The sequence below is a fragment of the Passer domesticus genome, chromosome 2 (genome assembly GCF_036417665.1).
Source record: "Passer domesticus isolate bPasDom1 chromosome 2, bPasDom1.hap1, whole genome shotgun sequence".
Lineage (NCBI taxonomy): Eukaryota > Metazoa > Chordata > Aves > Passeriformes > Passeridae > Passer > Passer domesticus.
The window spans coordinates 31937635-31949946 of NC_087475.1; the positions used below are offsets into that span (position 1 = coordinate 31937635).

General features: G+C 40.8%; 1 protein-coding gene across 7 annotated transcripts in view; it reads left to right on the forward strand.

Annotated features, from left to right (window-relative positions):
- CRACDL (CRACD like) overlaps nucleotides 1-12312 on the forward strand; it is a 69836-nt gene that overhangs the window by 31061 nt on the left and 26463 nt on the right. For all 7 annotated transcript variants that reach the window (XM_064408111.1, XM_064408109.1, XM_064408110.1 and 4 more), the window contains 2 exons: nucleotides 9707-9783; nucleotides 10740-10905. In XM_064408111.1, the coding sequence (XP_064264181.1) occupies nucleotides 9717-9783; nucleotides 10740-10905 (233 nt within the window). In that variant the 5' untranslated portion in view covers nucleotides 9707-9716. The remainder of the gene's footprint in view (nucleotides 1-9706; nucleotides 9784-10739; nucleotides 10906-12312) is intronic.

The window sequence follows — 12312 nt, forward strand, 5'->3', positions numbered from 1 at the left end:
CTAAACACTTTCTGCATCTTAAACTGCCATTAACCTCTGCACTGTACAAGAACACCCTTACATTAGGCTAATTGATGGGACAGGAGGTGTCAGTGAGCCATTGCTCAGGGCTTGCTGTGCTTGCAGGAGAGGCTTACTCTTTCTTCACCACAAAAGCAATGTATGTGTGTGTGTGTGTGTGTATGCAGGTGCATAGACAATTTATTGTATTCATGGTTCTAAAAAAACAAGGAAGAATCAGTGAAAGCCCTGTTATATTTCCATGAATTTGAAGGCACTGAGACCTTATAACACTGTTGATATTTCTACTCATTCTGAATACCAAAAGACCTGGTATAATTATTTTTGTGAAATAGCTTCAGGAATGTTCCCACTGTTGAATTTAACAGTAATTGCAATTGCAATATGTAGAATCAAATGTAATTTTGTTCTAACTAAAGAAAGGCCTTTTACTTTATTTTCTCTTTTGCTTTTCAGGGAGAGGCACAGTGAATTTTTAATACTTCACTGACACTTGACTCTGAGTGTTTTTAGCCTGCTATTGTTAAAATGTATGACCTTCTTCAGAACATTATTAGCAAAATATTCTATGTGAACACTTAATATTATTTAAGTCAAAAATACAGATTGTGCTTCTATCAGTAATAATGGCTGGTACAAACCTAAAAGTCTGGTAGTGTACTGAGCTGTTTGTGCTCATAAATATAGCAGAGGATCTCTGGTAGTCAGCTAGCTAGGGGAGATCTTGTGTCTTTGTATAAAACAGCTATGCCTTTATTATCCCTAAATGCTGAGGAAGAAGGAGAGCCAATGTGGCTTTTTTACTTTAACAGTTCTCTTTGTAATCATGCTTTCCATGTTGGTGGAATAAATCTCCTAGCCCCTCTATTAAATTGCAAAAGTAAAAAGCCAAAAACAAGAAAGAAGGAAAGGATTACTGCATAGGAATAAGACATTTCACATGAGTTTGCTTTATTCTTTTGCCCATGCAGACTCCTCCCCGCACCCCCCTTTCTGTAATTCTTTAATGTGGTTGTTTGCTTTGCTTTGGTTTTGGTTTGTTGGGGTTTTTTGTTTGTTTAAAGAAAGCATGCAAGTCAAGCTAAGGCTTTTCCTGTGAACAAGTGTGACCTTTGTGAAGATGCATACCCTCAAGTTAATGGGTTCTATCAGGGAAGAAAGTTCCCTTCACCCTTCTGGAACAGCTAACTCCTGCACTATCCAGGACACCAGACTGGACAGTCCTACTAATGCCTTTTTTGTTTGTGTGTTCTGTTGCAATGCACTGTTTTAAAAAATAAAAACCTCACTCCTCACAAGCTGCCTAGGAGGAAAGTTTATTTAATGGAGTGTTTCTCACCTCTCCAGAAATTCTGAGGGAAGGAAGGACTATTAATTCTTGGGGGAAAAAAAGAGGTAGAAAATGAAGTTTTTTATCTCTCCCTCCCATCTCTTGGAGATGCACTGTGCTTGTAATAGAGAAAGGAGTGTGCTCTTGGCAGGGACATGGCAGAAGGGCTGATGAGGATCTGATGAGGGTCTGCACAGCCTTTGGAATAGCAGGGTCAGATGCTGATGGGCTGGTTAGGCAAAGGAAAATACACACTGCCCAACAGCAGTGGAAGGCTGAAAATAACTGAATGCCCAGAAAACCCTTCAAGGACTGGGAAGAGTTCTCTGTTGTAGCCCATAAAGCCTCACCTGCTATTCATGGCAGGCCTTGCCCTGTTTGCACAAAGGCTTGGGCTTGAAGCCCAGGCAGCAAACTCTATGCTATCTCTCCTGTCCAGTCTTCCTTCTAGCAGGTGTTTTATTACCTGACATGCCTTGATGCCTCTTCTCAGTGATCACAGGGACGTCCAGCACCACCTTATGTTTACGTTGCGTGCAACAGGAATTTGAGTGATAGATGCAAGTACTGCAAAGGCAAGGGTGTCAATAGTTACATATTGCTGGTACTTGTGGCACAGCTTGGTATTCTTCCACCTCCACCCATGCTGAGGGTGGAAGAATAACAAACTCTGATGCAAAGAACAGCATTGGAAGAGATACGTGCTGGTGCAACTGACTTTTATTAGTTATTTCTGAGAGAAAGGGCAAATCACTCACAGCTAGCTCTCTTCATTATGACAGGATTAGAAGATCCTGAACTGGCAGAGTTCTAAAAGAGAAGGACATTGACTTTATGTTCAGGATGTGTGTTCTCACCTGGGTGCTGGCCTAGGACCTGTGCAGCCATGGAGAGGATGCTGGCAGCAAAGACACTTGAGCCAGCCTTGCTCTGAGCACAAGGACTGGCTCATAGGCTCTCACCACACCAACGTGGTTGTGCAATATGCAGATTATCTTTTAACATAAGAGTATGCTACAAACATTGCATTTGCTGGAGATAAATGTTAGCCACAAGCAAGGAAACAAAACTTTTATTAACCAATAATGCAGATAAGATGGGTAACGTGTACCAGCTTCAGTGAGAGGTAGATGAAAATGGATAGCAAACTATCATTCAGGCAGCCAACCATTTATGCAAATACCACGTTTTGTTGATGTTCTCATGGACATCAGTGTAAAGTGCTAACAGCAAAGAACACATGAAGTCATAGACTTTGCAAAGCAACACTTTTTGTTTTGATACACACCATTTGAACGAAATGGAAGGAGCTGATTGTCTGCCCAATTTTGAGAACAAAAGGCAAAGTTGTATACAAAAAGAGAAAGGGTGGTTTTTTTTTCCTGGTTTGGCATGAAGTTTATTTTTGATATTTTATTTAGACTTGGTAATACAGACCAGTGCAGAAAATGTCTCAGAAAATGTCTTTTCTGAGTTAAATGATTTTTAATAATTTGCAAATGATGAGGACACAGCTAGAATACGTACAGATACTGTGGAGATGCTGACACATGATAGAAAGGTAAAATGACCATTCAGTCCCAGTGCTGGCACTCTGGATAAAGCTTCTAGGATGGCATGTGTATGTAAGCATGCACTCAGGTGCATTTGTTCACTTGATTTAAAAATTGGAGGTCAAATAAAAAATGAAAAGTGAAACTCCTTTGACCTAAAGAGAGGTCTGAAGCAGGAAAATGTATGGCTTTGGAAATGGTGTTGCAGTTGTTATAAAATTCTCCTGTCCTTTTTATGAGTTTTTAGGATGTGTTTATACAGACCAATGAGATTTCCAGAGACCTGCTCCTCACTCATGTGGACCTCCTAATACTTGGGCTCACGTGTGCTGTGCTAGCTCAGGGGGAGCACTTCCCTATGCTTTTTAGACCTCTTAGAAAGAAAAGCTCAAGATGATGGCTGCCCTTTGGAAATGATTTTATATTTGGACATACTGTGAGAGATTTAGTTTTGTCTAGGCTCAAGCATTATCACTTGAGAGCACTGAAAGTTGTTTGAGAGTTTGAAAGAGGGGACAGTGATCTCTGTTAGCAGGAGGAGGTCAGGGTAGAGAGGTGTGTTGAACAGCAAGGATTTTTGAGCTGTATGAGCTGTCCTAGACTTCCTTCTGCCACACCCTGCACAACATTTTCAGCACAAGGTCTCCCCTGGCTGCAGAGATAAAGCTTTGCATGGGAGGCAGGTGATCACAACACACTTTTGAACTTGTGCTATGCCAAGGCATGGCACCCTGGGGCAGTGTCCAGGTGGTGCTCTTGCTGATGCACATGCCAGAGCTGGAGTGCCTGCAGGGTTGTGAAAGCACTGCTGATGTGCCTGGGATGGCAGAGGACCATGGCAGGCACTCTGGGCTTGCTCCCTTTGGAAACTGTGCACTGTCCCATTTCTGCAGTCCAAGGGACAGGAGAAGAGGCTGTGTGGCCTCTGGATGGTGCCTTCATTTCAGGTCTGAGTCCTCAGAGAGGGGGAGGATGAAAATTGGCTGCCTCAGTCTTTGCTCCTGGCACTTAGGATGGTTTTGCGTTGGTTACCCTCTCAGCTAGAGGTATCTCTGAGTATTTGGGTTTTCTTTATATCCCCAGAATCCCTTCTTTATTTTTTTCTCTTTTGTCCCCCCCAAATCTTCAAGGCTCTCTAATACCAGTAGGAATGTTAGTGTATATTGTGATGTCCTGAGAAAAGGGCAGCTCTTTGTCTCATGTGAAATAATTTCCCTAAATTCAGATTTTTTAACTCCTCGTGTTTCTACTAGAAAAGGAATATTCGTATCAAAAGAGAAGTGAAAGATGTAAATTGCTGTTCATTTTTTGGATACACACTTTTCAGTGTACTGGCATTTGAAAGGGATAAGAAGGGAAAAAAAACTGGTTGTGCTGCTATATTCCATCTCTATTCTGTGCAGTGGCACGGTCTCAGATGTATTTCTTGTATCTCAGCTTATCTAGAAAGAACTTAGGAAGGAAGAAGGAAAGTGAAAAAAGTCTCTGCTGGGAAAAGTCCGATATAGCAAAAATACTGTTATAAACAGGTAATATTTAGCAATTTGTCATCAGACATTATATTTGGCTTATAAAAGCTCATAATGAATTGATAAACCAAGTACCTCTAGTAGTCCACTGTGAAAAGAACCACACAAACAATGTGGGAAAATAAAAGAGGAAAAGGGTGTGAATGCCAGCAGTGTGGTAAATCTTACTCTTGCTAACAAGGGAGAATCAATGCAGGTTGCTTCTCTAGGATGAAAATCCTGCTGAGTTTTAAGATCACAGGATGATTTAATTAAGTGATGGACTTCAGTAAATCCTTGGGGAAACTGGAAATGAGAAAGCTCAGCAGCCAAGCCTCTAGATCCAAGCATAAGTGCACAATGAATGCCACCCATCCCAGTGGGTGCCAAATTCAAAGCTGCTGGATTTTGTCAGTATTTCATTGCACAGCTCTTAAGCTTGTAGACCATTGTAGATTTTAAACAATGCTTTGAGGGTGAAAAAATTTGGCTCCAGAGCAAAAACTGCAATCTCTGTTTACATCAGGGAAATGACAAGCAGTTACAGTCATATCAAGGGTAAACTCTGGATTTTTTGGTTTATCTTCTTACGTATCATGTTTTAATCAAATCTTTCCTATGATGAAAGTATTAATACTGGGGGCCTTGTTGCAGATGTTGAGGAAAAGGCTTGAAAGATTGAAAATATGCCTAAAGATACCATTAAAATACATTATACTGAAAGGAAAAAGGGAATATATAGATAGTATGGTTCTCTGAGTTTATATATTTGGGAAAAAAATAGGATTATCTCCTGGTGGTGGAAACCAGTGTTTTCACCAAAGGAAGCATTTAGAAGCAAGCCCAGCTTCCCCCATGTTAATAAAAACAACACAGTAAATTTTAAGGTAGAAATGAATGTGATTGAGACACTAAGGCAGGCAGTGCTTGGCTTGCAGAGTGTCACAGAGGGATCTCTGGCAGCTGCTGGGTGCTCAGCAAGGACCAGTATTTCTTCACACTGTCTTGGGATATTGCTCCAACGCAAACCATCACTTGGCAAAGTGCTCAAGTAAGTGGCTGAGTGTCAGCTTCAGCATTTGCTCAAAACCAGGGTTTTCTAAAAATGAATCTTTTGACTTCTGAGCATTTTTCTGAAAACTTGAACACCAGCACACTGCCCAGAATAATTTTGCAAGTTCTTCCAGTCCTCTCTGCTGCCTGTTGATTCACCCCAACCCCGTGCCCTTCTCAGGTTAAGGAAGCATGTGTCCATTCATCCCTTGATGCAAACAAATCTCCCTTTGTTAACAGAAGGCACAAAACTCTTCCTGCGTCCTTGGTATGGGGCGGGTGGCTGCACCTTGCTGCCCTTGTCATGGTGTATGTTTGCACAACACCATAGTCACTGCTGCAAGGGCTGCTGTCACTTCCTCCTCTGCGTCAGCCACCACTGGCCTGGGACAGTCACACCAAGCCTTGGGTTCAGGCTGGAAACTTGTCTTTTGAACTGAAAACCAAATCCTTAAAATGATGAGTTGAGAGGCAATTTTTATTAAAAGCCTTACAGTCACCTCCCTGCAAACCCAATATTGCTTACCTGACCCACACTTACAGGATTTATTTACCATAATTTAAAATAACCATTTCCTTGCTGAGGCTAAAGGAGTCTGTGGGCTCCTGCACAGGAGGTTGAGGCCACTGGTGTTTGTGCCTGGTGTCTCCTGCATGCAGGTGCCTCTGATCCACACCTTGGGCTGCTTTCTGCTTCGCTCCAAGGTTATCTCACCTGCACAGCCTTCCTCCCTGCGCACAGCCAGGGTCTCTTGGGCAGCTCTCCCACAGCAAAGCAGCTGAGTTTTTCCTCAGGTGACACTGAGCTGTCTAGGGATGACTCTGGCAGCAGTCTGGGACCTGGTGTTATGGAAATTGCACATGCCTGTCACAATCACTGGGTTCAATTATGTTTCTGCTCAATCAATAAGCTGAAAGACAAATTCCACTCTAAAAGTATTTTAAAAGTACTTTTTATTAATAACATTACAGCCTGAGTTGGACATCTCTCAAGAAGGTCCTTAAACAAAGAAATCCCTGGATAAAGCAGTACATGGAAAAACAGTATCTCACAAACAATCTTTGTGTGTTTTGCTGGCAAGTAACAAATAATTTATATACTGAACAAATTTAGAAGCCCCAGGTAATATAAAATCTTTCTGATTTTCTCTTTATCACTCTGACATGTGATCCTTAAAATACTTGCAGATGTCAGAGGCATCTGGGTCCACAAATACACTTGCTACTATATTTTATTATAATAAATAATAATAAAATATTATTAATATTCTGGAGAGTCATTCCCCTGTACCTCAACAGTATCCTTTACAATCTTTTCTAGTAGTGACTGTATGTTACTCTGGTCTCTGCTACATTCCTGTACTTTAGTTCAATTTACTCGTCTCCTCACAAGCTCTAATCAAACTTTGGCAATTTTCTATCTTTGATTATAACAATCCCAACCAGGATCAATGTGAGGCCAGACAGCTCAACTTCCCCTTGCCAGTAGGTCAGCTCCATATGTTGTTTTTAATTGTTTTATCTTGCTCTTATGAATGGAACAACTCCTTCAGCAGCAGGTCAGCATTGGCCCAGGATGGGTCATATCCAGAACAAATAATATTAAAAAATGAGGCACATTGACCTGCATCTTGCCTTAACATAGGAATTTGATTTCCCTACATAACCAAATCCCCAGGATTCCAGGGGTGATGGAATATGAGGACTACATACACGTGCAGTGGCCAAGCACCTCCTTCCTTCTCACAAGCCAGGGCTCCAGCCCTGTACTCTTGCAAGAGACACAGTAGTGGAGGGCTGCCTTCCTCTGGGTAAGACACACCTTCTTAAATAATGTGTGGAAATAGCAAAAACGTGGTGGGCCTGAAGAATTGCTGCATGAGGAAAGAAAGGGAGTGAGGATCTTGCTTCAAAATGCTCGACTGGCAAGAAGAGGGCCCATTCAAGGTTCAGTGTCCTTCTGTTTCCTCTAAGTGAGAGATTTATGCTGCACCCTGGTCACATATTAGTGTCCCTCAATGTTTGAAACATCCAGGGGAAACACTCTTTGTGACCTCAGATGTCACAAAATAAATCACAGTAATCTTTGCATGCATTATGGGCAGAGCTAACTTTTCTTTTTTTTAATTGGTTTTATTCTCTAGAAATTTGGCTGCCAAGGTTTGGGACAGGAACATAATTCTGATTTGTCAGGAATATAATATACTCTCTGACTGAATTTTGCCAGAGGGAACATGTTTATACTTGCCTGCATGTTTCCAACAAACATTGTCACTGTGTGGGGGTTTATCCCCCAGTGGCTTTGCTATTGGGAACTAGTGAAGTATGGCATACAAACATTTGGATAAAAAATAATATATCCTCACCTGAGTGCAGCTGAATGCAGCAGGCTGATGCCAATGAACCACAGTTGGGAATATGAGTTATGTCATCCACAATTTATGCAGAGACAGTAGAATCCCACTTCTGGATGTGTGTAGCTTATAGATGCTACAGGGCATGCATATAACAGCTGAAGCTTTAAAGATATTGATTTACATTCTTGCCATTGCTGCTGCAACGTGACAGCAGGAATCTGAGACACCCTGTTTAACAATTGACTAGGTATGCCACAGCCCACAATACATATTTATCTGTCACCTCCCAGTGGACATTTGCTTTAAAAATAAAGGTATCCTAGATCACAGAATTGTTTGTGCTGAAATGGACCTTAAAGAACACCTAGTTCCAACCTCCCTGCCACAGGCAGGAACATCTTCTACGAGACTGGGTTGCTCAAAGCCTCATCCAGCCTGACCTTGAACACTTCCAGGGGTGGGGTATCCACAGCTTCTCTGGGCAACCTGTTCCAGTGCCTCACCACCCTCATCCATTTTTTTTTTTCCTAGGGTAAGTTCCTTATTAATTCTCCATACTTCAGGCAGGTGCCCTTGACCAAAAGTTGCTCACCCTCATGTTTGTGGTAATTTTGATTTGGTACCCGGTGGGTGGTGGCAGGGGGTGTTTCACACCCAAGCTGAGGGTCTGTCTGGTGCAGCAGCCCTGGAGCTGCCAGCCAGTAGAGGTGCCTTTGCTATGGCTGTCCTGCAGCCCTGCGCTGTGGCCCAGCCCAGGTGGCTGCAGATGGCTCAGGTGATGTGTTGTTCTGTTTTAGATTTGATTAATAAAGGTTTAATTTCCATTTCACTAGCTTGTTGGATTTACAAACCTTATTTCTTAAGTCTCCTGGTACTTCAGTGGATCAAAACAGCCACAGTCTACTCACCCTCCCATGCAGGTTGTGGCATGAGCATCTGTCACCAATACAGCCCAAAGAGTGACTCTGCAGCATTTAACTCACTATCCAATCAAGGCATCCATGACTTTCTTTTCCCTTAACCATGAAATTATGGCTCTCCAGATGAAAAAAAGATAGCACAAACAGACTACTGCACCAGAAATATAATTTAAATTACAAATAAATTGTCTTCAGGCTTTGGAGATGTACCGTTCTGCAATTATTTTTTAGTTTAGGAACCCTAATAAGCAAAGTAATATGTTGGTTCTGAAAAGTAAAGAAGAGAGAAGAAAATAAGAAAATCAGTTGTTTTATTTTTACTTGTATTTCTGTTACTAATTCTCCCTAACTCTGTTATCTATACAAAAAGAAAGGAATGGAAAGAATCTCTACCTTTTCCCAAGTTTCTTTAGAAATAAGAAAAACCACAACCTGAAGAACACTTAGAATTGGACATAAATAAGGGAAAAATATGTGTGGTTCTCTACTATTGTTACTTGTAAACTTGCTCAAATGCTGTAATTTTGTCATTTTGTCTCTGGACCTGAATGGGCTGAGAAAGGGAGAATCAAAGAAGAGCACCTCCCCTGATGCATATTTTTAGAAGCATTCAAGAATTCACTAAAGTCAGTCTTGAGACAGGAGGGGCTGGTCGACTAAACTGTCATGTACTATATTGTCTTCTGAAAGTGGAAATAGTCTGTGTAATCTGTTATACTTCTCTATAGGCTGATAAGTACCATATGGGATATTTTTAGATATTATGTATATTTTATGTATATTTATATATATAACATACACACACATATGTTTAGACATGTATGGAGACATATTGTGTAAGCATACACATAATATTCTATTCTATATCTTATATTTTAACAACTTGCCTTATGTATGTGTACACATATATAGTGAAGTACTGTTATTTTGTTGATACAACTAACACTTTTTGTACCTCCTTTAGTGATTGCCACATGAGTTCCTCAAGGACAATGGACCCTAAGATGAGAGAGGCTGAAGGAGATGGAGAGGACAATTCAGGTATCATTTCTACCTTCCCTGGTGAAAGAAAAGTAGTGTAACTTCTTGAGCTTCTATGCCTTAGCTCTATCATAGAAGTGAATTTGTTCGTTTAGAGAGCTCATTCTGCCTTTCTCTTCACCTTTTTCCAAGAGCTGTTACATGTTTTCAGCATTTTCAGAGGCTTGAAATAAGATTTTTATATCATCTTGTGACCAAGCTAACGTTTTTACCCAAGAGATCCAAGAGTGAATTAAATGCTGTCAAGGATGCCTCGCGGTACTGCCATGTCAACTTAAACAGGCCAGGCACAAGTGCTGGAATTCGTGTGGAAAACACTGATTTAATTTGAAAGAGTTTCCTTCACAGGGCTGCAACTGATCCTAATTTAGGTCTTTCCTCACTGAGAAGGCTAGAATTGCCTTTCAAGGTTATTTCTTGATTCCTAGAAGAATACTTTGTGATCCATTGAAGCTTGTAATCAGCATTAAAAATATTCTCGATGTATTATAGACCCAACATTTTAACAGCATTAGCCTCCCAGCACTGTGCATTCACCTATGTATGCCTTTTCTACATTTAAATTGGTTTTGGTAGCATTGCTCTTATCATCACTATTTAGCTTCCTGAACAAAGGCAGTGGGTTTCCAAGTAATAATTTCTTTTTCATATCCCAGGCAGTTAAGACAAAATTTTTCCTTCACAGCTTAATTACCTCAAGAGACAAATAGAAACTCTATTAGGAATGATTCTATACCACTGGTTATTTCTTATGTCTTATAAACATTGTAATCCATTCTCCAAGATAACAGTAATTTTATACTATCAGTACAGTCTTGAAAGACATTAATGCAACAGTGGACTGTGTTACATTTTCCAGGAGAAAATCCACTTATGCAAAAAATGATAAAGAAATGTTATTGTTCAAAAATTGGCACATGCTGCTGGTTGCATCTTCTTTATGTTTCTTCACTTAGGAAAGAAAAAATCAAAGTTCAAATCTTTCAAAAAGTTTTTTGGTAAAAAGAAGAGGAAAGAGACATCATCTTCTGTGAGCAGCAGTCTGAAGTTGTGCCAGTCAACAAATGATGTCGCGGCCTCTCATGACACGCGCACTAGTTATGATTCTGAAGATGAACTTGAGTAAGTCTTTGGACTCTGGTAAACAAATACAAAATTGCTACAATGTCTGTAGTTTAAAGACACCCCAAAATTGCCTCCTCCCCTTGTTCATAATGCTGTATTTTCAAATAGTTGTTTTGTTCCCAGGAAAGTAAAAATTAAAATGGTTGATGCAAGGCAAATCAGAAGGGAATTGAGTGGGGTGTAGCAAGAAGTATTAATGAGAAAAGCTTTTATTTAATCATAAATAAGCTTTGGGTTATAATTTCAAGAGAATGTAATTCCCATCTTCAAAAATAAATTAGAAAATTGGTTTATATCCTACCAGGATTGTGTTATGCCCCTAAAATGTAACTATTAAGGATTGTTAGACAAGGTTAGATGACTAACCATTTATGCCAGAGTTTGAAAGCAAGGCAGGAGTGATGGGATGACTGCAACTGAAATCAGCAGGATCCAGAGGCTCTGAAGCCTTCTTTTCCTCTGTATACATGGGATTCATCTGACCAAAGTAAAAATGTCTGCATTTGAGTTCTAGAACCACAGATTCATAGAGTGGTATCAGTTGGAAGGGTCTTTAGAGATCCTCCAGTTCCAGCCTCTCTGCCATGCACGGGGATAGTTAATTACCAGCTGCCTTTTATAATCAGAGAGAAGTCAGCATTACTAACAAAGATGGTATCATCCTTATGTTTGAAATAGGCTCTGGGAGTGCCTGTCTCTCCCCAGTGAATGCAAACAGGAGCCTGGGATAGCCACCTCCAATGTAAATAGCTGAAATTTGATGTCTGAAGTTAGACCAGATGAGTCCCATCCTGTGTACCTCTTTGCCTCTGAAAACCCTGTCTTCATATTATCCACTATGAAAAATAACCATGAGAAACCCGGTCCAAACATTTAGATATGTCTCTGGACAGAGAGGTGGACTGAAGAGCCCCTTTGATAACTAAAGAGCAAGTCTTTGCATTGGTGGATGTTGTGCCTCTCAGAACAAGCCTCCTGGTCCTCAAGCAAGGTGTGCTGCTGTGCCCAGGAACGGGAAAGGAAACCATCCCGGCCATTTAAAACGACATTATTCGATGTGGCCACCAGGCAGCGCCAAACAACCAAAAGAAATTATTAACAACTTTTTTTTTTTTTTCTTTTTTTTTCCCCCCCCCTTTGGTAGTTTGGTTTTGTTTTTTTCTTTTTGCTTTCATGGCATTGGCAATAGTAATGTTAGTTAGTCCATCTTGAAGCCCTCAGAGTTCTGGGCTGGCAGCACCAGGTGGTGTGAAGTGCTGTTGTTTGACAACTTATTATGTCTTGTTAGACGTGGATGGTGAGATTTTCTTTCTCCCACGTGTGCCTTAACAAGGTCATGTCTGAGTGGGTGCCATCTCTGGCTGTTCTGGCCATATTCCTGTGCTGTAACCTGAAGCATTGTTA